The 25,964-nt window shown below is 47.5% G+C and overlaps 2 protein-coding genes across 2 annotated transcripts in view; one reads left to right on the top strand and one right to left on the bottom strand.

The window, feature by feature from the left end:
* Window positions 1-25,964, top strand: part of LOC135317686 (cadherin-related family member 5-like) — a 116,134-nt gene that overhangs the window by 59,516 nt on the left and 30,654 nt on the right. The gene's annotated exons all lie outside the window — the stretch shown is intronic.
* LOC135317453 (protein ELYS-like) lies at window positions 636-24,947 on the bottom strand (the record flags this gene model as incomplete). Its single annotated transcript, XM_064473745.1, has 25 exons — window positions 24,827-24,947; window positions 23,368-23,621; window positions 20,621-20,801; window positions 19,626-19,833; window positions 18,241-18,357; window positions 17,196-17,280; window positions 15,065-15,215; window positions 12,493-12,625; window positions 12,224-12,405; window positions 11,688-11,749; window positions 11,497-11,523; window positions 9,453-9,543; window positions 9,276-9,365; window positions 8,969-9,113; window positions 8,464-8,468; window positions 8,110-8,205; window positions 7,249-7,342; window positions 5,639-5,762; window positions 5,454-5,510; window positions 4,094-4,240; window positions 3,156-3,343; window positions 2,840-2,984; window positions 2,632-2,745; window positions 843-990; window positions 636-757 (listed from the first exon to the last, which is right to left on the bottom strand). Coding segments are annotated over exons 1-25 (3,087 nt in total), but the record flags the coding sequence as incomplete, so codon positions are not given.

Below are 25,964 nucleotides of genomic sequence, written 5' to 3'. Positions count from 1 at the left end.
ACTCACAAGAGGCTATGGGCTGGCTTCTGCCTGGAGCTTGCTTCTTCCCCACCAGAAGCTAGTTATGGTTGGTTACATGGGAAGGGATGAATTGCAGCAAATAAATGGAGTGCGCTGACAACCCTGAGAGTCATCTTCCATGAGAAGGGGTTCTGATGGGGGATTAAACTACTTAGTTATCTGCGGCCTTATTTGCACGCCGGGCATGCCCTTATAGTACGCTCTGCCCAAGGTCTTGGTGTTTTCTCATGGCAAAAGGACAGCAGAGAAGGGCAGTAACTGACCTTCATTGCCCTCACAGCCAAATATACCAGAATTGAGGTTGATTTGGCCACAACACCTGTAGGAAACTCATCTGACAGCTACTGGCCTCTTTCCTGCTCTTTATCGTTCTGCCTATTTTTAAGTAAAAGAGGCAGAAACAAAGCAGAAATGTGTCAGCAAGTGGGAAGAGATCACTATTTGATCACACAATCAAGTCTAGCAAGATGTGTACACCAATAGCTTGATGGTAATCAGGGTTTTAGTTTTAGCCATCTTAAATTCTCTGAACACATTTACCATAATATAAACACATGTATTTTGCATAGCAAACATTATCATAACAGAAAAACTCTCTCTCAACTGGGTTTCTGCTCGTTTCCTACCCATAACTCTCTAACTTTGGCCAACACACGACTGCTGAAAGGTGCCCTTGGATCCACATTTCCTGCATTAGCTGGTTTTGTTACTGTCGAGATTGGCTTTGGTCTTGCAGCTGTAAAGCACGAGGGAAAAACGATCAGCCTTGTGCAATCAAAGCGATGGTTAGTTGTGCGTTATGTTCCCTCCCTAAAAATTACCTTCTCTTGGTCCGGACGAAGGCAGGTGGTAAGGCTTGGCTCTCTCTACAGCCAGCTGCCTCTGACCTCTAGGAAGGGTCTTGCCGTGCTGGGCTGAGAGAGAATGTCTGGCAACTGCTCTCTGTCTCCAGCGAGGAGCACAGTCGTTCTGGTGAACGAGAAGCGTAAAGCAAGAAGTTAAATGTTACAAGAAGTTCATAGCACGGAGCTGTCGGTGCTATTTCGAATTAGGGAATATGTTTCCTCTACAGGTGCAGTAAAATACACCCCCTGCACAGAGCGGCAGCCAGTTCTGCCCATCAGCACACACCAGCTTCACCCGGAATTTTAGCCAAGCGGAAGGAAGACTAGAATAATAGCAGAACCTACAACTTTAAGTTAAAACCATGCCGGCACCCTGCAGAACCTCATTCTGACACGCTTGTCAGCACCCACAAGTTTCACGTGGCTGACAAAACAGCAGCCTTTCCCTTGTTTCTCCTGAAACGCCACTGCCCCAGGTGACCGAATCTCCAGGGCAGCGGCGGGTTACGTTGGACAAGAGGAAGTGAGGATTAAAATGAGGAAGAGAAAGCTGCCTACACACCCCTTCCCCCGGGATGGAAGCTTTCAAACGCAGGACCTCAACCTTCCAGAACCACCCCACAAGTTTGCTTCCCTGGGAAACTATGGTTCCGGAAAGCAGCAAATGGATCACAGAACCACAACAGAAGTTCCCATAACACAGAATTTGACCTGCCTATGTTGAGACTCAGAAGTTAGGTAAGAATTTCTGTCCTAAAAGTGGTAAAACGAAAGCTGTGGAATGGCAGACCTCACGCTATAACTTGAGGAAATAATAAAAAGAACAACCCATGATGCAAATGTTGCCTGTGGGTTGGCACCCAGAGCTGCGTGTGAGATACCAGAGATGACATACAACACACTCTTCATTCCACAGTGACCCAAACAACTTCCAATCATCCGAACCCTACATAACGTACGTCCCGGAATATCTGAATGGTAAGAGTGGCTGACAGGAGATACTTATTGTGCTGGTTTTGGATGAGAAGGGGTTAATTCTCCTCACCGTGGGGGGCGGCTGCCTTTCCGGCTTCCCGCGCTCTGCCGCGTGGCGGGGGGGCGGGGCTGGGAGGGGCGGGGCCATGGTGGGGCGGCTGACCCCGACTGGCCAATGGCAGGTTCATTCCATACCATGTGACACCATGACCAGTATATTGAGGGGGGGCAGTGGCAGCGCAGAGGCGGCGCGGCGTCGGGTCGGTGGGCGGCTGCGGCGCGTGTGGTTTGTTTTGGCGGTTCGTTCCCCCTCTCCCCTCCCTTCCCCCCTCCCCCGGGGCTTTGCGCCTCTCGTTGTTCCCCTTTACATTGCTTTTCTACTGTTGTTTCTTTTAATTTTAATTATTAAACTGTTCTTATCCCAACCCACGAGCGTTACCCTTCTGATTCTCTCCCCCATCTAACAGTGGGGCAGTGAGTGAGCGACTGTGTGGGGCTGAGCTGCCGCTAAACCACGACACTTATTTAATCCTCAGACACAAACAAACTATTTGACGTGGAGCCAACAACAGCCTGGAACACAGAATTTCCAACTTCACAGGGTCGCTTTGGAGAAGTGAAATTTTTTGTTCAACTTTTAAGTTCAGCTGTAACGAAAGGTGCAGATGCTTATTGCAAGTATTTCAAAGAAGGGTGTGATAAAGAAAGCAGGATTCTTATTGAGCACTGTTAAATCTAGTTAGTAACCCCTGAGAGAACCTTGCACACTTGGCAGGACTTTTACGCTTACCATGAGATGAACGTTCATCGCCTGGTTCAGCTGTGGGGCTGCCGTACAGTTGGCACGCTGCAGGTGCCGGGCTAAAAGAATCTCATGAGTCCGTAAAAATTTCTCCAAACACTTCTATGAGAAATAACACATTTGAAAACATATATGATGACCCTGCCTCTTCTCTTGGCAAAGAGGGGGTTCAGATTTTGCTCTTGCCCACACTTACTTGTTCAGAGTCTGTGAAAGGCAGCCTCAGGAAGTCTTCCACTAGTCCCATCTCCCGACAGATGTCATACATGTCTTTTAATAGCTCTTCCTCCTTTAACTGAGTGGTGTGTTCCTGCAGCAGAGCCCAAGCCTCCGCCATGCACCTGCAGTTAATTTTGTGAGACGTAAAGGCATATTAATGGTATCACCAAAAAGATGCCCCCCAGATATTGTGCTCAAAGTTCAAAGGAAGTGTAGGGGATTGTGATTTCTAGTGTTTGTTCTCCACCTCTCACAGTATTTGAGTGCCAAAATGGTGGCAGATATTTCTTTACCTATTGGACAACAGCACAGTGAGGAAAAGCCGCACTTCGCTACAGCTGGAGGCCGAGAGCTTCATCACCTGCGTGTATCTGAGGGCTCGCCTATGCTCTCCTTGGCACATGAGGGACTGAAGAATTCGCACGTCTTGCCACGACACAGGTTTGGTTGCAGTTGGTTCAAGCAGCAGGGCCAGGGAGCTCTGAAGAAGGTAGAGATCAGGTTTCTTAAGATATAGAGACACACACGCGCACAACAAAACGATTCAAAAGTGTCTTCAGTAAGGGTGAATCTCTGTTGAATAAACTTAGATGGTGACTAATGAAGGGCTTGGTACCGGACAGGTAAATATAAATGCTGAAGTGTCTGCAGAAAAAAATATTCCGTGAGCCGTACAGAACAAAGGGAGTCCTTTGACAGGAGGGATTCACACCTGGCCAGGATAACCAAATCTCCGTAGGCAAACATCACCTCTCGTAAAGACAAGTCATTCTCCCAGGCAAACAGGTTATATTAACATTGGGACGGGCAAAGAACAACCTTCAGCATCAGAGGGAACATGAATTAGATTGAAGAGTCACTTTGGCGGTCTTCTGTCTCAAGTCTTGCTGCCAGGATGGCAGTTTGAATAGTTAAAGTCCCCAAACCACTGCTTTTGAGAAAGCGCTCGACTGCTCTGCTGAGAACAACCTGAACAGACGGCTTTGGCAAGTCACACGTCAAGCATTAACGCTGACTTCTTCATTGTCTTAATCCATTTCCTCTCAACGCAATTAAAACCAAACTGCAGATCATCACGTATTGCTGAAGGTGCTGCTGAAGCAGCATTACAAAAAAGAAGCTTCCCATGTTTTATCACCTGGTATCAGCTAAGCACCAGGGTTTTTACATCATTTGATAGATCATAGCATTGTATTGCAATGTGTGCCCAACTAAACTGTCACATGCTTACATCATAATCCTTGTGGTCTAGAAGCCAAAAACCTCGAATAAGCTTAACAAGGCCCGAAGGGATGGCAAAGGCAGCTGCGAAGGAGTCGACGGAAGGTTCTGTTTTGTTCGGAAAGGGATGCGTGATGTCTAGCAGCAAGTAAATTGTCTGATATCAAGTATCTAATTAAGGCTAATAGATTTGCAAGACCAACAATTTATCACATGAAATAACATTATTACTATTGTTAATAGGATATTAATAGATAATAAAAGGAAATAAGAATATCATAGTGGTAGGACACAGAAAATACTCATGTATTAGTCTTGCCATTTCATGCTGTTGCAACCTGAAGATAGTCAGGCCCTAACAACAAAATTGCATTCTGAATAAATAACCAGAAAGACAGACTCTCTGATTTCTCTAAGGCATTCAGAAAGGTTGCCTTTCGATATTTAAACAGTTCCGTTGGAAACACAGGCTCCCTCTTTAGTCACTGGAGCCACCAGCTGGACATTCAAAACACGAGAACGGCCAATGCTTGATTATTAAAGCAAACAAATTCTACAGCTGGTTTCTTCCCTCCTTTCCAGCGTATATAAAACAACTGAAATTAGGGTGTCCTTACAGCACAGCTTAGCTCTGCATGATTAAAACTGGATTTAAACCAGTATGTGGATCACTCATCGGCAGTGTCACTCTCTCTTTCTGACAGCTGTTTTGGGGGGTCTGTTCTCATCAGAGAGCTCCGGGGTGCAACAGCTTTAAAGCCCCTGCTCTCTAGGCTCCCCTCTCGGGTCAGGCAACACACAACCAAAGCAACACAGTGTATTTCGGCAGCTTAAAAATTCAGTTTCTGCCCAATGACTTTTCCCTTCTCTCTCTCTATTATTCTGTGTGCCCGCACTTGTAACAGCACAAAAGCAAGCCCTCTTAGCTGTGCTGGAAAATGGATGATTTCAGCAACATCAGGTCCTGGTACACCGCTGTCAGAAATCCTTTTGCTCTGAAGCAGCACATTCTAGTGCATCGCTCGAGGAAGCAGCTGTTTGCTACAGCTGTGGGTGCTTCAAAAATGAAAAACAGTTTACCTTTTGAGACAATCTAGGGGAGCTTTCTACCTTTAACATTGCTTAGTAAACCTGTTTTCTCACATCAGAAAAGACTTTGCAACAAAACATTTTAAACATTCCTAAACAATCCACAGTACAAAGAAATCCAACAATGCTTCTGTCTGCGACTTAATTCTTAACTACACGTGTTCATCCGCAGTGTGTTTGAAGCACAAATTAGAAAATGCATCGAACACGTAGGTGACAGACGTTTCAGACCCCTGATGCGCGTATACTGGAGGTGTGACAGAAATAACTCCAAGGGATACGATTGCATGTTTGTGGCTTTCTTCAACGCCTTCTAGCAAATAGAGCTCCAGCAGTGCCTGGAATGAAAAGGTAGAAGCTTTTTAAAAGTCCTCTCTTTGAGAAATCATTGGCTTGGGGGAGGGCTGGGCTGGGGCTGGGGTTTGTGGTGGTGGTGGTGGTTGTTTTCAGGGAACACAACACTCACCTGTAAGCTAGGAGGTGGGTATTTCCCAGTTCCTCCTTCATCTCTCTGCCACAACTTCTCAACTCGGTCTCCTAACTGGGAAACCATCCCATCGATCATCAGGCAGTCAGAGTCCCGTTTGCCTCTGGAACAAAACGTAGCGAGGATTTGACAGAGGAAAACACTAATTCCAGCCTCTCGGTGTCACAGATTTCCTCCAGCCAAAACAAAACCAGCAAAAGCTCCCACGACTCCAAGAAAGGAACAAACAGACAAAGGCACGATCGTGACTTGAAATAGACTGGAAAGAAATTTCGGAGTCAGGTGAAAGGTGCTCATTAGATCCTAGTGAATTATTAAAGGAGCTCCAAATAGGAATCCAAAAAGCTCCCTTATTAAGGGGAAAGTTGCAGCGACCTTTTAGTTTTCAGTTTTTCTTTTGTGCCGCATTACTTGTAATACAAGGGCAGTGTGAGCAAAGCTACCCCAAACCTCACGCCCCCAGCGGGAGTGTTCCCACGCACAGCGGTGAGACCCCAGCACGGCAATGTCAGGCTTTGGTCTCAGCACCTCGCTTCTGTTACTGAAAAACAGTCACGGTCAGAAAGCTGAGCCCGCAGCTGAATTCTGGTATCACCTGAAGCAGCATGTTTGCGCCTCTGCACGTGCCATCACAGTGACGGAGGGCTGGCCTGTGAAACACTGCATTCCTCAGAAGCCCATCGCAGGCTCCTGCGGGCTGCGACGCCAGCCTTTCATTTCCCGAGGAGGACGAGCAGAAGCAGCACGCTGGAGGTGGTGCTTCTAAGGAGCCCGTGAGCCTGTACGAGAGTTACCTGAGAAGGACGCGCAGGAAGAGGAGCTTGAAAGCCAGCGCCTGACATAGAGCAGCTTCCACCTGGACTCCTCCTGCTGCACCTTGCTCACGGTGCCACAGCCACGGCTACTTGAGGACTTTCTTTAGGTTACAGAACAGTTGCCAAAGAAAAATCTGTTCTCACCTAACCCAAGGCACATCACCATTATGCTCGTGAGCCAGCCCAGGAAAGGGAGCTCCCGTGAGGAAGGGGCTTTTATCCAGTCGCCAGGAGAGCGCTGGCCGTGCCAGCTGCATGTGACTCTGCCCATCTCCTTCAACGACACCGCGGTGCTTGGGAGTGGGAGATTTGGGCCAATCCCCTTATCGCCATCTATCACTGCTCATTGAGAGAGATTATTTTTGCTTTGTTTTTTTTTTTTTTTTTTTTTTTTTTTTTTTCTAAAACACGCTTTCTTCTGTGCCCAGAACAATTGCTCTGCAAAGGCCGTGCCTTGCTGACCTGGCCGTGACTGATCCTGTCCTCACCACACGACCTTTCCCAGTGGTAACAAATGACACAGAATTGCCAATGAATTACGTGCACGTCAAAACAATGATGATACCAACAAAGGGCACTAAGCAGAGGTATATATCAACATTTCAACACGGGAAAGGAACCTCTCTGTTCAGCAGGACACACGCATCACTCCAGTCAAGAGTGTTGCCAGCAAATGCATGAAGCGTAGCAAATACAGCTGCTGATGGAAAAGCCACTCGCTGCCGCTTCTGAATTTGCAGTGGAACTGCTCTAGAGCTTTCCTGCACGTCCTACCTTGATAAACGCTCCAGTTGCTGTCGATGACCAGCGTAGTAGCTCCGAATCAGAGGATAATTGTAGAAAGGTCTAGAGAAACGCATCTCGTCACCTACAGGCAATAAATAAGAAGTAAGTTAAAGAAGTCATATCACATTTTCAACCTACAGTTTTTGACTAAAAAGACAGAAGAACACACAAGCTAAGCATCAAAAGCACAGGCCAGCCTCCGACTTTGAAAGAAGGCCATCCTCCTTCTGCCTTTGCTAAAAGAGACCTACGACACAGGAGTCAATTCCTCCTTGTCCTAAGTGCCATTTCAAGCTTACAGGTGATGTAGCATCCAGAACATGTAGTGTCAGCTGAAGTTCACTCTAAAAAAAAACCCCCAGTTCTCAAAGGGAATGGGTTTTTAAATGTGTCACGTGAACATGCGTAAGACAGTTAAGGCTGACAATAGGATTTATAACCCATCCAAATGATGAACTATTTCCAAGGTGTATTTTTTCCTCAAACAATCCGTAAAAAGTTCAAAACACGCACGTCAGGCTTTTACTGTAAAATCAAGCATTCCCGTGTTGGTGCTTTAGGAGTTACTTGTTTACAATCCCAAGGATTTCAAGCTGTGGGCACGAGCAACTCCCTCCCTCAGAGGCTTAGTGCTGTTTCTGAGAAACACCCCAGAAAGAAACTGCTTCCATCATTCTACACGACGTAGTTGAAAAAACAGTGAAATCTCAATTTCAGCAGCAGAACTTCAGCATCTGCTGTCACTGAACGGGCACGACTTGGTATTGATGAAGCCTTGACAAAACCATGGGGAAGCAGGTGTTCATAGGAAGCACTGACTGCTACAGACGCGTGACAGTTTAGGCTTACCTGAGCCCTCGGGCAGGAGGCGGGACCCACAGAACCAGAGGACCACTCGTGCATACAAAGCTGCGAGGCTGGTCACCGCCAGCTTATTTGTCAAGTCTGCAAAACATGAAAAGAAGCTTAAGAGGACTGTTGGTGTGCAATTTCTTTTGGTTTTTATAAAGCTCCCCTCATTGCACTAAAGAGAAAGTAGAAAAATAACACGGTAGAAATCTTTGCCTGTGCATTTTTCACTCCGTATCACGTCCTTCTCTGAAGTAAAAGCCCACAAGCAACCCTTACAAAGAAGAAGATTCACTAAAGGTTTAATAAAAAAAGTGAAGTTGGAACTACTAAATCCACTCATGGATAAGGCACCTGTTCTTCACGTAGCAGAGACGTTTACTCTAGCAAAGGGATTTTCTCTTTTCTCCTCAATATGCCAGGAACAAGTTCTAATAGAAACAGCTACAGAAACTCATGCAACTCACTTTACATGTTACTCATTTAGGCTTCCTCTCTGATTTTAGTCATTTCCAATCCAATATTTGCATGCAATCACGCACTGCTAGCTGACAATCAAAGGGAGTATTTGTCACAGTGCCACATCCCGTTGCTGTAATTTCAAGCCGGGTGCTTGCACAGCTCCTTGCTGACCGCAGCCTCCCCACCCACTCGCACCAGCTCCCCAACAAACTCTTGCCCTGAGCTCAACGCGCGGTAAGTGGCAGCCCCAACCCCTCCCATTTAAGCCCCTTCTCCCCGCTACATCTGACTTTCTGCCAATCAGCAAAACCAACAGAAGCTCCTCTTTCCACAATTACAGCCCCAGCATCGTTCCAAATCTTCATAAGACATACCAGAGAGTTAGAAATACTGTGACAAACCTTCTCCGGCGAGCTCTTGTGCCTCTCTTAGAAAACAGTTCAAGACTGTGCTAAGGTTGCTCAAAAGCAACTGGCGGTGCTGCAGAGCCTGTAACCTCTGCGGGTCAGTGGAGCTGCAGGAGCCGTCAAACAGCGCAACACCTTTTCAAGAACAGGTATGAAATCGTTAGCCTACAGAGCCATTGCAGAGTTTCAAAGTGCACTTCCAGATCTGCGGGCAAGACCATCTACCAGCAGATCACTGAATGAGCTCAACTGGAAAGACTGACTCTAGGTTTGCAGCATGGCTGCACTAGTACTCACATATGTCATCAAATTCGTGTTGTGTATAGATCACTCTGCTCCATGTCCAGTCAAGGGCCAACTGTAAATTAGCAGCAGAACTTGGCTGCTCTTTAAAAAGAGAGAACAAAAAAGAAATGAATCAAGAATTCCAAATGAAGAAACCATGCAACATAAAAACCACATAACAAGTCTTACCTTTAGATGTCCAAAGCTTAATGCAGCCAGTCAGAAGCCCTACAGAACCTGTCTGGGCAGCAGCTGACAAGACCGCCTCTAACTGCTCCTCCTAAAAGTAACAGGCGAAATCAAAGGAGAATCCCACCTGCTGTCAACATCCGAACCACCAACAGTAAGTGCTTGTTTCTAACCCTACACTCACTCAGGCATCACAGGCTGGGCTGCTTGTTGCTGTGAGGAGCACATGGAATTTTTCCCCTGACACATCAACTTCCCAAAGGCTAATTCTAATCTTTATTTGCATGCCTCTGCATTATCCTCTCAATTTACTGCGTTCCAATTAACTATTCCCAGCAACGTGCCCTGCTTATACCCATGGCACATGGGGTGCAGAGAAGTTTGCCATCAGGAATGCGCGAAGGGGACAGAACAAACAGAACTCTGCAACGTTTGCATGGAAGCAGCGAAGCCAAGATCAAGCAGCTTTCCAGGCTATGAAGACATGAAGGAGTTACGACACCCCAAACATTAAGTTGTCATTTCCCAAAATGACAGAAAAGAAGTGAAACATTGATGTTCTAATAGGTTTCAGTTTTAGGCGCTTCAAACACTGTGTTCTAATGCCGTGGCGATCCTTCAGAAGGGCAAAGCACAGGCAGGCACAGACGTGCACTGTTAAGGAGCAGCTTAGTGCAGCTGGTGTTCTGGTACTTCTTCCAGGTGAAATGAACATAGAAACATAGAATCATAGAACCCTTAAGGTTGGAAAAGCCCTCTAGGATCAATGAGTGCAACTGTCAACCCAACACTACCATGTCTCCTAAATCAGGCCTCAAGTGCCATGTCTACATGTCTTTTCAATACCTCCAGGGATGGTGAGTCCCCCACCTCTCTGGGCAGCCTCTTCCAAGGCCTGACCACTCTTGCAGTGAAGGCATTTTCCCTAATATCCAACCTAAACCTCCCCTGATGCAGCTTGAAGCCCTTTCCTCTCGTTCTATCGCTAGTGACCTGGGAGAAGAGGCCAACCCCCACCTCACAACAGCCTCCTGTCAGGCAGCTGCAGGGAGCGATAAGGTCTCCCCTCAGCCTCCTCTCCTCCAGGCCAAACAACCCCAGGTCCCTCAACCTCTCCTCATGAGACCTGTTCTCCAGACCCTTCCCCAGCTTTGTTGCCCTTCTTTGGACACGCACCGGCAACTCTATGTCCTTCTTGTCCCAAGGGGCCCAAGACTGAGCCCTCATCAAATTTTCCTTTTTAGGGCTTTTGCTTTTTGTTTGCTTCTTTCTTTGGCTTTTTTAAGCACATTCACAAGTATCTTTCCCTTCTAAACAAAATCATCACATTCAAAGCCATTTCTACACGTTCGAATACACACATCAGATTTCCATCTTTTTCTGAAAACCAGTCTCAGACAAGGAAACACACCGAGTACGACTTACGGTGGCAAACAAAACCCCAAACCAAGCTTCTTGTCCCTAATTCTGAGATTTGTCTTACTCACATTCACAAGCAATTCCTGCTCAAATCCCTAACAAGCCTCTGAATGATCTAGTCTCAATTCAGCAAAGGGTATGACAAATTTCTGCATTTCCCAATTATTCCCAACGTGGAGCTGACATCAGATCACCCAATCTGAATGGAAGAGCCTACATCAGGCTTGCAAAAGAAACAGCCTATGGGCCAGGCCAACCTGCCAAGGACTTCATGTTAGCTACCACACTGTGCACAAGGGCTCTTTGCCCCAACGCACCCCCACAGATCTGGAGAGGAATCCAGTAGAGAGGAAGATGAGGGCAGGGAAAGACTGCTCTCCCCTTCCTACCAAGTGCTCCTCTGCCTGAAGGTTGTTCTGAGGGAACGATGCTTCCTTTTCTCCGTTCTGTCCTCTTTTCCCAGCTCATCAGGGATCAAAACCCGAACTCAGGACCACGCAGGCAGTTGCACTCATTGATGAGAGAGAAGGAACACCTTTCCCCGACTTTCTCTTCCTGCTCCTAGAGCAGCGCTCTCTTCCTTTCTAGACATTCAGTCCCTGATCGTGCTTCAACGGGAGGCAACGGTGGGTTTACACTCCCAAGAGGGGACCTCAAACATTACATTTGATAAAACTGGTAGGGTACAATTGCAGTTACGCGTGTGGATGGGCAGGAGGAGCATTAAATGGTCCCTGACACCGAAAGCAGCGCCATGGAAAGCTTAGGAAAGCTCCATCTCTTGACATTCTCCATAAAGACACAGTAAAAGCTCACCTCCTTCTGGAAGCCGCTGCACGTCACATGAACAACTCCAGAGCTCAGCAGGCACGTGCCATCTGCAGAGACAACGAACGTTGGACAACATTCCATACTCTCACCGTGATGGTAGCACCAGTTTACATTTTTGTCACAGCAACCTCTGGAAAGGTACAACTGAGTACCCGTTTTCCTCATGACATCACTTACAGCCTTTTTTAGAAAAATAATGGCTGAGTGTAGAAATTTTACCTCCGGGGCTATCGAGGTGCTGCGCTTTGAGCTTCAGCCCAGAGTCATTTCATCTGATCACCAGCACCACCTCACGGGCTGCGTTACAGAAGCACCCAACCCCCAGACCCAGCCGCCTGTCAGGCAGGTGTCACAACAGCACACACTTGGTCAGTACAACGTCATCACAGTTGGGTGGGTGGGGGGTTGGGGTGTTTCGGTTTGGTTGGGTTTTTGCGTGACAAACAGTGAACAGGAGAACCAATAAATGGCATTTGAGCTCGGTTTAAGCTTATCACTACTCAAAGCCGTGTAATACCTACCAAAATTATAGGTGCTTGGATGAAAACACAGCTCAGGTTGTGGGTAAGAAGGAGGAACTCTCCAGCTTAGGCTGCGCTCCTGCACCACAACATCCAGAAGGAGGTTTGGAGCAGTCGTGCTTGTCACAGCGTCCAGTGACCACAGTGCAAAATAGGGGCAGTCCTGAAGGGATTCTTCTGGCCTGAAAGAAAACAAGTGCAGAAGCTAAACGCCGACTTTCCAATGAATTATGGGGAGGGATACTGAAACCAGCTTCATAAAAACCTGCCTTAGTGAGCCTGGCATTTGAGCCTGATACCAGCAGTCCAAGTCAAATACACCCAAATAAGTAGATGGTTTTCCCTGGCCGCATGTATTCACTTGCCAGCTGAAGATGGAGACACTGATGTCAGGAGATACGACTGGAAAAGACAAGACATTGTTTCTTATTGGGAGAAAATACAATCTATCTGACATTTTCAAAACATCCCTTTCTATTTTGGCTTCATTCTGTTACGTCACTCATGAAACGCAACACTTGACTAAGAAGAATTTTAAAAATGTACACCATAGCATCACCTCTGTGATAGGTTTCAGTCATGCTGCCCACCTTTGCGAGTTCAACCTGTATCCGTCCTAAGACAAACCCAATACACAATTGTCAGGTAATCAAGTTTTCCATACAGTAAGAGTGCATCAAGATGGTTAGAAAAAAACAAAAACCAAAAAACAACCCACCACCCTAGGAAAACATACATTGCTGCTTTTAGAAAGCATACAAATTCTTGTCGTATACACTTGATCACTCAGCTGGCATTATTAATTTCCAGATTCGACTCGATTACGGGTGTTACGAATAGCTCCTTTCCAGCACAGTCAGAATGAAAGAACACAATTATCACACAAAACACACACCAAAACCCAACCCCAACAAACAGGAGGTTGGAACAAAGAGTTTAACATCAAACATTGACCATGTTACACTCGGGTTCTCTCAAGAAGTGGCATGGTCTGTCGTCTCTGGGGAGAAGGCATTCTCCAGATGTGAGCAAAGTGGGGGGTGCATCCTTTACCCTGACAGAGCAGGGAACCAGGAGACAGGTCGTTTGGCAAAATGGGTCTCTGTTCTCTGCTGAGTTCATCAGGGCTGCTCAGGGAGCCTCCCACGCTTTACTGTGTGTCATCGTGAGCTTCTGTGCCCTTTCACTTGTGTGAGCCGCTGAAACTGCCTTTGAAGATGTCAATTAGTTTCATAAATCAGAAGCCAGCTGCATTTCTAACCTCAACCCACATCCAACAGAAGCTCATGTGGGCCTACAACTTGAATAGTTTCTGGATAAAAGCTAATGAGGAGCCATCAGAGAAATGACAAGCATTTTTCCATGCCTCAGGCTTCATGAAAAGGGGACCGAAAGGGCCCTTTTTGTTGGTTTTGGTTTGGGTTTTTTGGTGGGTGCGCCTGTTGGTTGTTTTTGACAAGGTTTTAGAAGGCCCTCTCCTCAGAATCATGACACAGGTGGAGAAAATCCAAAGGGGTTTTCATTAGATTTTGACACGCTGTTGTTAGAGGATGGCACCCCAAAAGAGGTGGAAGCTGCCTCTTCAGGACTAAGACAAAGCTAATAAACACAAATAGCCTAGAAAGTCATGCCAGTGTCGTCTTTGTAACAGCAGACATAAGTTAAGGCCAGTAAGAAGAGAGGGAAGGGCATTCACACACCCAAACAAAAGGCTGTGAAAGTTATCACTGCAGCCGGCTCAGAGATGTGCTCAGAGCATCACTGGATGTGCAAACCCAGAGATGCACATCTCATTATTGCAAGGGAATGAAAGACACCAGAGGAGTTTTAACTGTCGATCCGGACAAGGGAAGCCAGAAGCTATTGCTTTAAGAGCTTGTAGGTGTAGGAACCTATTAGACACAGAGAGGGCAAAGTGCACAGGCAGATCATAGACTCGTAGAATCATTTAGGTTGGGAAAGGCCCTTAAGATCATCGAGCCCAACTGTAAACCTCATACTGCCAAGCCCACCACTAAACCCTGTCCCACAGCGCCACGTCTGCACGTCTTTTAACTCCCTCCAGGGATGGTGACGCCACCACTTCCCTGGGCAGCCTGTTCCACTGCTTCGCAACCCATTCTGTGAAGAAATTTTTCCTAAGATCCCAACTAAACCTTGTGCTCTAGACCCTTCACCAGCTTCGCTGCCCTTCTTTGGACACACTCAGCACCTCAGTATCTTTCTCGTAGTGAGGGGCCCAAAACTGAACACAGGATTCGAGGTGCAGCCTCACCACCGCCGAGTAGGGGGGGACGATCACTGCCCTACTCCTGCTGGCCACACTATCTCTCATACAAGCCAGGATGCTGGTGGCCTTCCTGGCCACGCGGGCACACTGCCAGCTCATCCAGGTGCTTGGGGAAGGTATCAAACAGATCTGGCCCCAGGACCGAGCCCTGGGGAACACCACTCGTGACCGGCCGCCAGCTGGATGCAGGTGCAGGCATAGGTTGGAAGAGGGGAAAAAAGAAAGTTGAGGGAACATTCCTAAGCAATGGAGGGGATGATCCTACTGTTCAAAGACGAGAGCTGGAGGAATAAAATGACTGACAGGTGTTATAGAGGTGACCCCACCAGACATCGCTACAGCATGTCAGCAAGCATTGAAGGGAAAAATAGGGTTTATTTTAACAAGTCCCACAGAACCTAAGCACCCAGTTTTTCCTTTGAAATAAGCCCAAGAAGTTAGTCTATACAGATACTGAAGACTTTCAGGCTGTGGGTATGGAACAGCATTCACTGCTTGGATGCCAAAACCATTTAGTTTAGAACAACCAAACACGGGCATCAGGAACAAACCTTCATCAACGCTGCCTTCTCTGTCAATGCAGTTGGGAAAGATTTCTACAGCCTGACAGCTGAGTAGTTTGGCCTTGCTGCCCTGCCCTCTCAAGGGAAAGGCTCCACCCGTCAGATCCAAACTGTACTTTTCAACACAGGATGCCAAACCCTGCGGAAAAAATCACAGGCGAGAGAAAGGTCATTCTGAGAGAAAAGCAGACATTATACCTCAGTAGGAGAGAATGTCTATGTCTAATAGAACCTGCATATTGTACTGTATCTCTCCCAGGCGCTTAATCTGATGGCAAAGAGAAACTACAGCTGACAAGCAAGAGAACTGAGTGTCAAACCGTAACGGGTAAGTTTGGCCGTAAAAGCTTTGCACGTTTTCAGAACTGAGCATTTCCCTCGCATTACTGGTTCTAAATGTGTTTTGCAGAATTCCTTGCACCGTCCCGGTTTCTTCACAAACCTACGTATTTATCTAGAAAGAGAGATCTGAAATAATGCCATACATAGGCATGCAAAGCGCTTTGCTCCATGACTTGATCACAGAACTGATGAAGTTAGAGGAGTCACGGCCTTCCAGCAGCCAAAGCTCTCTTGCGAGGCATTATCTATAGGCACACACCGCTAGAGTGAAAGCCCATCCCTCGGGAGTAGCCATGAGAACGTCTTCCTGAGTCACACTCTTCTCTCAAACCACGTCAGCTCCTGCCAGCTCCTCCTCTCGCCTCCTCAGGGACTAAAGGGTGAAATATGCCTCCCTGCCTTCACCAAGTGCAGCCAACAGCAAAACAACCCGGCGGACATGGCATGCACGTGGGCAAGGCGTTTAGGGGCACGAATTCCTACAGAGTCAGCCAACTACTTTGAGACCTACAGAAACTCCAGCAGGATTGTGTGGAACCTCTGAGACCACCAATTGCTAAGCAAGCATTGACTGAAATACTGTCTTTCCAAATACAGCACTTGGTCAAATGCTCTACCCTACAACACATGGGTGTGTGGATTGTGGACAAAGAGCAGCTCTACAGTTAAAAACCAACCAAACAAAACCAAAAGCTAAGCAGCTAAAAATCTCCAAAAACCTACCAGAAAATAAAAAAATTGATTGTACCTCATTCTACCCAAGTTTCCTAAAGTTTCAGAGCTCTAGAAGGAACTGGCGTGAGACAATCCATTCTCGTATGACCTGATATGTTACATGTAATTCACCTACTCTGAGAACAGGCAAGCTTTCTCTTAACCATTCTAGGAAATACTACTAATAAATATCAAGGCTGTAGAGCACAGATCCTCTCCTACCACACCTCAACAGGAAAGACATGCTCTGAATTAAGATTACTTTCCCATCCAAAAGATTTTGCAAGGGTTTCAGGCGTAACACTGAATAAAATTATACGTTCTAAAAACGCGTCTTCTATCTGTTAGATAACAGAGAGGTAAGGCTAGTTCATCTCTATTTTAAACACAACCTCTTTGGAGCCACTTCTCAAAATTTACATATACTTTTTTGACCAAATCAGACCACTCTTTACTGTATTTGCGTATTTTGCTGGCTTCAAGAGCAGAGTTCGTAGGTAACGCAGCCAAAAGGTAGAAAGAGTTCTCTTTAGAGCTACTAAGTTTCAGGACCAGCACCGAAGAGACCCTGCAGGTGAGCGTCATGTGAAGTCCTGCTGACAGAGCTCAAAGGGAAAACAAGAATATAAACCTGAAGACCGGAACAGAATAAAGCTGTACGCCCGTGTTTTAAGGAAGGGAGACAGACAGAACCTTATTCAACTCTGCAGTTTGGTTAAACAGAGCTACTCAAAGCCCTGTCTTCTCTTCCTACAGGCCATTCACTTGGTGTTTAAATGAAGAATCATTTGATTTGTAAAAGCTGCTGCCTCTTCAGGAACTGAATTTATATGGGCTCTTTGCAGACGGCCCTGCCTGGAACACACGACACGGCGGTATGAAATTGTACGACTTCTTTTCAAAAAGTATGGACAAAGGCCATGCCCGGGAAGACTCAGCAAAAGATTCTTTCTTTTTAAGTCATCTCTGAATTGTCATGGTCAATATTCCCCCTGCCAACTTCACTGATACTCCCTTAGGGAAAAGGACTCTTTCCATCCTTTCACGGACGTGCACGTCTTACCTCGTACATGACTTGTCCTGAAGCCAAGGGCCTCCTGTCTGCGAACGCTAACTGCAACAGATGTAAACTCACGGCATCGCCGTCACTGGAAAAGGTACAAATGATGACATTTGGTTACAAAGCTGCTTTATAGTCCTCGTTACCCTTTCCTTAGGTCTAGGCTGAGGTTTCCTGAATAGCACTGTCTTGCTGAAAAGAAAAACAGCCCTTCCCAAAACCTAAGAATTGGTCACATTTAGCTGCTAAACCACAAAGGAGGAAATTTGGACACTACCAGCTTCTGGGGCAAAGGCTACCCATACAATCTGGAAGCTTCAAGATGTTCTGTGGAGTAAAAATGGTTGGGAACAGTTCTTGGCATTGAAGAGCTCGCAATCAAAACTGCTTTACAGTCAAACTGAAAAAGATTGCCACTCCATGAGCAGCCGAGCTGAGTAAATAGCTTGCTGATGCCGAGAGGGGCAGATCTTTCTCCCCTTCCCTTCCCACCAAAGCTCCAGTCCCTCCCCTGCACACACGGCACCTTCCACACCCTCCTTTCAGTCATTAGCCCAGCAGGAAACCACCGACTTGGCTGCTGAGCACCTTCCCTGCCAGCCGAGCTGAGCTGGCTCACCAAGGCTCAGGCTGGCACCAGGGAACCGGCCATGCTGTCACCTCCTCCTTTAGGGGCAGCAGGCTGGTGGATCGGCACCGTCAGTGCTCTGGAGCTGCAGCCTCCACTGCGCTCCATGGTATTTTCATACCACGGTGTGAATATCAGGCAAATCATGAAGCAGTAATCAGGAAACAAAGGAAGCCATTGAAGAATGCCAGCACAGAAATAGAGCCACTGTCGCTTTGCTGCCTTTCAGCAGGGAGGAACTAGTAGGTCCCTCTCCATCCCTGTTACATCCTGTACAAATCGCACCATCAGCCCCTTCCATACCGGAGAGAATCTCCTGCACGGCTAATTCAACAAAACAAATACACGTGGGTCAACTCTAGGTGAACAAATGCTCAAAAAGAAAAAAAAATCAGTGGCCGATAGTAAGCTTTTATTCACCTTTCTTGCGTCGACTGAACAGCCCACAAGTAGCAGCAGTTGCGAGGATCGTGCTCAGGCTCTTGAAAAGTAACGGCGCAGACAGGAATCCTTCCTCCTTCAAGCTGACAGTGGTGCCTGCAGGGTTAACAAAAACAGAAAGCAGGTGAGCCTGGTGGCCCTGCCTGTTTGTAGAAGGGGAGACGCATCTTCTGAGCAAAGAGCCCCTGACGTGCTTCTCCTCAAGGCACAGAAGGTCCCACTCCCGTCTCAAACAAGGGAGTCACGGGAGCGACTGCTTTTGATGCAACAGCCACGAGGTGAGGAAATTACTGTCCATCACGGGCAATAACCTGGCTTTATCTCCTCCTCTGCCTGCGGAGCAGGAACATGAAAGATTCCTTCAGCTGCCAGGCAAAAGATTCTTCCTACTCTTGTCGCCTGCTTCAATATTGAACTGAAAATGCAGCCTCTCTTCTGCACAAGCTGAAAACAGCGCCAAACACCAGTAGTGTCTTGTTTCTTTACTTGGACTATCTAAAGCCTTTCTCCTCCAGACTTCTGAACCTTCCTTGCACCTTCACAATCTATTCCTGCCACCTCACTATCCCTCCACTCTCTATTCATGCCGCCAATAGTTCCCGGTGAGTCACTGCAGATTTGCTTAAGTGAATCCCGATCTGAATTGGGTCAGATATTCCAGGGGGGATTGCTCTTTGGCAGAGCTGAAATCATCTCCCTAATTTCTCTGTTGCTTATCCCTTGACGTGACCCTTATTCCCCCTCCAAGTGTTCCAAGCAGACTTTCATTCCCATGCATCGCTGCCTTGGCATGGGTCAGTCCCCTCTTGGTCGAGGCTGAAATGTGGGAGAGAATGTCTTTTCAGCCACAGATCAGCTCTTGATCCTTCATGTCTCACTCCTTTCAACCGGGACGCTTTAAAGAATATGATCACCACAATCCCATCATGAACATACTTCAGCCTTTCAGTGGATGCCCTCATTGCAGGAGCTGGTTCTGAGAAATAATGTCTACAATCTCTTTCATTGAAACACACACAACTCCTGCTGTCACTGAATACTGCTGGTGGAACAAACTGCCTTATGGAAAGCAGCTCTCTCACACCCTAACTGCTTGACAGAACCCAGAGAAGGGAGCTTTCCGCAGTTCCTCAGCCCACGGGCACAATAAGGAGAACAATCCCAGCCCGCTGGGGAGAAGGCGGCCCACTGAATCCAGGTATGGCTCAATGGTTACTTCAGAAGGGGATTCCTAAACAGGCCAAGATTACACTCCACATTTCCCTCCCTGAAAAAGGGCTCTTTAAATTAACAGACTTCCTCCTCAAGCAGAGCCTTGAGAGCCCTGCACCTCCAGGCGTGACCAAGTGCAAAGGCCGACTTACTCCCGCTGCAGAGTTTTCATATTCCACAGTGACAGGGAGCCGTCGGAAAAACCCACGGCGAGCTGGTTGCTTCTGCTGATGTAGCACAGGGTCGAGAGCGCTGTTCCTGAAGGACACTGTAACTGAAGGCAGAGATGTCTCCCTGCTCTGCTCACGGTTGCTCTTCCTTGTGAAACGCCAGCAGCAGCTCTAGTGACAACTGTTAGACCTGCACGCACAAAACCACACAATAAAGGAATGCGTTAGGCCATTCAGGTTGCATTTGAAACACTGACGTGACAACATGGATGATCTAATTCTACTGTCCCCGGCAAAATACCCATTGATGCAATACTTTGTCTGCTCTTCCCATTCTGTACACATTCAGAGCACATAGGAACTCTCTGACTGGACAGGTATCCTCGCTCCTATTTCAAAACCAGGTGAAAGCAAAACCTCCATAGACAAATTCTTCCTGGGCTCTGCACATCAGGAGTTTGGGCCTCGTGGTGAAGCTACTTGAAGTGAGACCAGCTCCCGAGGCCACTCTTGTAAGAGCAAAAACAGCGTATGCAATCCGAGTACACCAAGTACAGGTTCCGTTTGGTGAAATGCAGGGATTTTGGTAAGGCATATTTACTTTAAAAAACAAGCCTCAACTTTGCCCCAAGTCAATGAACAGAAGCAGAAGAACATTCCCAGGAAACAGGGCGCGTCCGACACACCTTCCTGTCAGGCAGCTGCACCGACTCGGATGGTCAGATTCCTACCCCTCACTGGTGAGAATCACCGTGACAGAGGGACCCTGGTGGGAGGGGGTATTTGTAACCTTAGGAGGAGTATGAAGCCACTCCCATTTTTAATCCTTTCAGGGCCAGACCATGTCAAATCGCCACCTGTCATCAGCAGCCATAAACGTCTGCACAGCAGTAGCTTCAAAGTGGGATGCGTGTTGTTGATTTAAAAGACACAAGTTTTCTTACTTTTCCGTTCAAGTTTAGAAACCGCAAGCTCACCCGATGGTTCATTCTCCCTCTGACTGCAAGAGAGATCATCCAAACCAAGGTCCACCACAAGCAGATGACCAACATCTGTCGCCACCGCTGCCACGCCACAAAACCCTTGCAGAGCCCGGTGCAGGTGCCAAGGCCTCGCGCTGGCTCCTCCGGGGTTAGTTATGGGCTCTACAGCAGTTACCTACAGGAAAACTACAAGTTAGTATTTCAGCTCTTTGACAAGCTTTGAGAGAAATCACTCAAAAGTGAAGCCAGAATCAGCCCATCAGAAGCAAGAAAGTAAATACAGGTTTCTCAGACTTAAAAACACAGCATTGATCCCAATTATATCCAGACAAAACAAACAAACCAACCAACCCCCAAAAATGTCCTGTACAAACATCCGTTACTGCCTTCCGTTTACGGGGTTTCCTGCAGGGATTTCGCTGAGCTCACTCCAACTGCAATGGTGCAGTCTATTATCACAGCTTACCAAGTTCCATTTTCTACTTAGAAACCATTAACTCAAAGACAACACAGAAAATCCGTTAAATGCAAGAAACTTGACCGTATTTAAGGGACTGGAGTAAGAAAGACCAAACTCACTCTCGCTCTCCCACGGCCCCCAGCCCGTCAGCACTGGGATACAGCCCACGCCTTCTTTGCCAAACAGGTACTAGGGCAAATCTCGGCTCTCAGTCAGAGGCGGCAGCGGCCAAGTTGCAGGGGAGACACACCGCTGCCACGGCAAGGGAGTCTTGTTACAGAGAGCGGAAGGGAGATACCAGCTTAGGGAAAGTTACACCAGTCCTCATTTAGAATCAACAGAGCAACCAGGGAAAGCAGAAAAGTTTTCAGTGCCGAAACAGCGGCAAAAAGCCCAGCAGCTGGTTCGCCAAAAGCCAGCTCCGGCTGAGGAGACGCGCACGCTGCTCTGTAACACGCGGAGCCGCCTGCCAGCAGCTTTAGTACAAGGCCCTGATGGAGACAGACCTTTCCGCACCTGCAGCCCCTCCCGGGACAGCCCTGACGGCTCCAGCAGAGACACCAGCACGTGAGGGCTCCTGCACTAAGGCTCCACAACAAAAGAACACGGGCTGCCCTTCAGCCTCCTTGCATAATGTCACACAGTGACACCAGGGAGCTTTACATCAACAGCAACCTGTTACACGACAACGGAACAGAGCAGTGAGCACCACAAGGAGTCCTTTTTTTATATAGATTGGTTTTTCTCCCCAGAGGTGGGGAAAAATTGACCAAACCTCGAAGCCCCAAAGTTCTCTCCTCTCCCGTATCAAGCACTTGCTGTGACTGCGCTGCCTGGCAATCTGCTACAGAATTTACCTTTCCCCTGGGCCACAAGAATTCTACTCCTAGAAGTGCCCGCAGTATTTGAGACAACTTTATATTGTTTCTGTCATGGTTTCAGCTGGGATAGAGTTAATGTTCTTCACTCTAGCTGGTGTAGTGCTGTGCTTTGAAATTAGCATGGAAAAAAACCTGTTGAGATAACACACAGATGCTTAGGCTGTTGCTGGGCTTTGCACGCTCTCCTACACTGCTGCCAGCTCCTTCTGGGAACGAACGCAGAAATCCTGTCTCAGCTCCCTGACTCTGCATGCTGCCCTTCTGCCTCACACAAACCAGCAAGAGTGGGGAAAATACCATTCCAGAGCTCTGAAACATGCAACCCTTATAAACCAATTTAATACCGTTAATGTTTTCAATTCAGATTTGCTTTTACAAGTCTGAATGACTGCACGTCTATGTCAGCGCACAGCTTGCCTTTCCATCTCAAACGCTGAGATTTATCAGGACGATCGGCAAACCCACACAGCGGAGCACCAACCCAGCTCAGCTCGTTAGAAATCACCACCACACAAATGCTCACTGCCCGCAATCACACTGTAGCGCTACAGACAAACAAACCCCGCCTGGATTCTAGCAAGTCAAACCAAACCACGCTCTGGAAAGCTGAGTAATACGGAAGTATTTATCTGTCGCAGATTCTAAGGTGGTAAAGACAGAGGGAACCTTGATGTTCCATTACCTTAAGGTGACTCTTGTCTACACTCAGACAAGGAGCCGAGGGGAAAGGACGTCATCTGAGTTTATGGGTTAGAGAAGGCAGGGAAAATTAGCAACGTTACGCCAGAGTATTCCACCGGCACAAGCACCATATGCAATAAGCAGAGGTTCAAGGGCTTCAGGCTGAAAGTCAGTCTGTAACCACCTGCCAGGTAACGCAGTGAAGCCTGTTTTTTCCCATCCTAAGTCAACAGAAAAATGTGCTTTGCTCTAAAGTCACCTGCTTGCTAGTCCGAGACTCCTGGGAATGTGCCGAAGTCAGCTACAGCACAGCCATGGAAGTCTGAGATGTTTTAAAGACAGTATTTCTGACATAATGAACCATTCAGGACATGTATGTTACCAACACTTGAAAGGCAGGGTGAGGACGAGTTCTTTGTCACTCTGGCTAAAAAAAAAGGTAGTTTTCCAGGCCTTTTTGTCAAAGTGGAGAATGAGGTAACTACGTGCTCTACTGTAAAACCAGAAAACTTGTTTGACTCTCTCAGCAAACTCAAAGGATAACGGTACCGTTAACCCCACGATTTCACATCAAGGTGCTCTCGACTGGACACTCTGCAGTGACAGTATGATGACACAATAGAGAAAATGGACGTCCTAGCAAAGAGACGCTCCAAAGCTGCTCCTGAAACAGCGTTATGCAGCACCTGACAACGTTTCCCCCATTAAAAAGCACCTACCCTTCCTGGCAGAACTACTGCTGTAACCACGCTCGATGTTCCAGGGTCGTACAGGCAGAGAACACTTCCCTCTGCTTCTCTCAAGCCAACCAGCAGCCCCGTTCCCGTCTGCCAGGAAACCTCCTTCACCACGCGGATGGTGGGAGGCTGCTCACGGGCTCCACTGAAACGGTGTGCAGAGAGCCGCTCTCCCGTCACAGCGCTCACGACCTCCAGCTGAGGGCCACACGCCAGCCAGGCCAGCCCATCTCTCCCTGGAAGAAGAGAAAAGGCTGGCTAAAGCAAACTCCCAAGAGAGGGTTGAAAACAACGGGAAAATCACAATCACTGCCCCTTTGCTTCAACAGAAGTACCTCACAGAGCAAGAGAGGCTTACCGAATTCGGGTCGATTATTGAAAATCACCCACTGAATCCTCAACCAATGCATCGTAAAATGAACCACCTTATGATTTTGCATTTGGACTTGTCATTCCTGCACTGAAGAATTCTGCTTGTTTGGGATAAAGATTACAATAGATTGGTCTCTAGTCTTTATACCATATTCAGCTTGGTTTTGCTAGAAATCATCTAAATACATATGAGAATACAACTCCTAAAGCATACTTCAAATATGGCAAAATCTCAGCCAATTCTTTTCTAGTTGACTAACTTTGCTCGACACACGCCTACTTTGGGCAGGGATTTGGACTTCAACAAGGAATTACCTTAAAATGGGCACTGCGGGAGCCAATTTCAACTTTTACACACGCTGATCACAGAGAGAAGTTAGCACATTTAGTTTCACTGAACTACTTCCAACACAGAGGGAGTATTAACTCAACTACTGCACTTACAGTCACACAGAGAGATTCTACATGGTCTCAGCAGAAGCCCGGACACCCAGGCAGGCCCCCGGCTCTACCTTCAGATCACCGACAAAGTCAGCTACCTCATCTGCTCAGCCGCTCTCAGCAGCTCTCCCGGGACACTCCTCTGCGTCCCATTAAATATCTGCAAACCTGGCTGCAGCGCCTAACAGGGCTTTCCTCTTCCTTCTGTTTTTAGTCAGGCTAGGAAAGAAAAAGCAGGGGGGGTTGCCTCTCTAACACTGTGGGAGAACTACTTCTGCACGGGATGTTATGATGGTACCAATAAATACAGCCCAAAACCACACCAGGACTCTTTTGAAAACTGCCTTTCATTCCATTAGAAGTTGAGGAGGGCTCACTGACTTGCCCGTGTTATTTTAATAGCTCAAGACTGGCGCAGGCTGTTGTCCTTTCAAAGTTTAACTCTACTAATGTTTTAATGTTAACATTTTTCATCATTTTGTCATAGTTCATCCTTTCTGTTCTCTCAAAACCTGACGCACCTGAGCAGCACCAACCTGACACAGCTGATGCTGTGACCCCGTGCCTCAGGTCACCTCCAGGCAGTAACAACTTCACAGCAAGACCCAATTTCAAGGAAAAGGCTCACCTCTGGAAAACCGCCCGCGCAGCACAGACCCTCGGGTGAGCTCATCTTCCCCAAGAGCCTGAATGGTCACCTCGGGAAACTGCAGCAGGCTGCTCGTTACCTGAGCCGCGAGGTCTCGCATTCTTCACTGTGAATAGAGAAAAAAATGCAAAAAGAGGCTCCTGACAGCCAGAGACATTTTTGAGATTGACAGAACTTTCATCCCTTTGCCGTGAATAATCTCCCGTCCACCTCCTGCGGCTCTTTTCCTTAACAAAAGGGCACTCAGGACAGGTTTGGATCTCACAGCAGAGCAAAGGGAGAATCCTTTGCTTTTCTGATGCCTACGAGATCCCCAACAAAAAGGGACGCAGGGGTACTGACAGGATAAACAACATGGGAAAAAAGCCCAAGACACTGGAGTCAAGTCAAGCAAGGCGGCACGAGTCAGAGACTGAGTTTTGCATTAAAAAGCTCCAGAAAATAAATAAGAAAGAACAAGTTGAGAAATTACATGTTTGAGCAGAATCACATCCAGCCAAGTCAGTGTTCTGGGATGTCACCGTTGACTGACATGTAGTACATGAAAGTCAGATTCAAAGGCCAACAATGTCACGGGCTTACTGAAGGAAAAGCTAAAGATACGGTCAGTCGCAGCTGCAGACGTGATGTCACAAACCAGGTTCACTTCAGTGCCACCAAAAGAGAGGCCTTGCTGCTGCCCCCATCTCTCCATCTGCTCCTTCCTTCTGCTCCTGTATCCCTGTGCCTTCCCTTGCCCTGACCTGCACACGGTTTAGAGCTCCTTAGGAGCCACATTAACTCCCCAAGCAGACAGGGAACGCACCCACAAGAGCAGAGAGTTTTCCACCAGCTTAGAGAGTGAAACGGGGTTGCAGAGAGAGCCAGCAAGCATAAAAGCTGGCACAAGGAAGGAGGCAGGACACTGCACCGGGGAGAAGGAGAGGGGATTTGCCCATCTCCATTCTGTGGCCGTAAGCCGTCCTGCTAGCTCATGCACGTGTGAAACCACACACTCACTTTGCAAGGAGAGCTGCAAGAAACCCCTTCGCTTTTAGAAAGGGCAGCACCCAAGGCACTCTCAGTCAGCTCTGGACTCCCTCGTGCACGTAGAGGCTCACTCTCGCACGGAGGGAGG

This window comes from Phalacrocorax carbo, chromosome 26 (genome assembly GCF_963921805.1).
Source record: "Phalacrocorax carbo chromosome 26, bPhaCar2.1, whole genome shotgun sequence".
NCBI lineage: Eukaryota > Metazoa > Chordata > Aves > Suliformes > Phalacrocoracidae > Phalacrocorax > Phalacrocorax carbo.
Note: the sequence above shows the minus strand (reverse complement) of the source record. Positions and strands in the feature narration are given on the sequence as shown.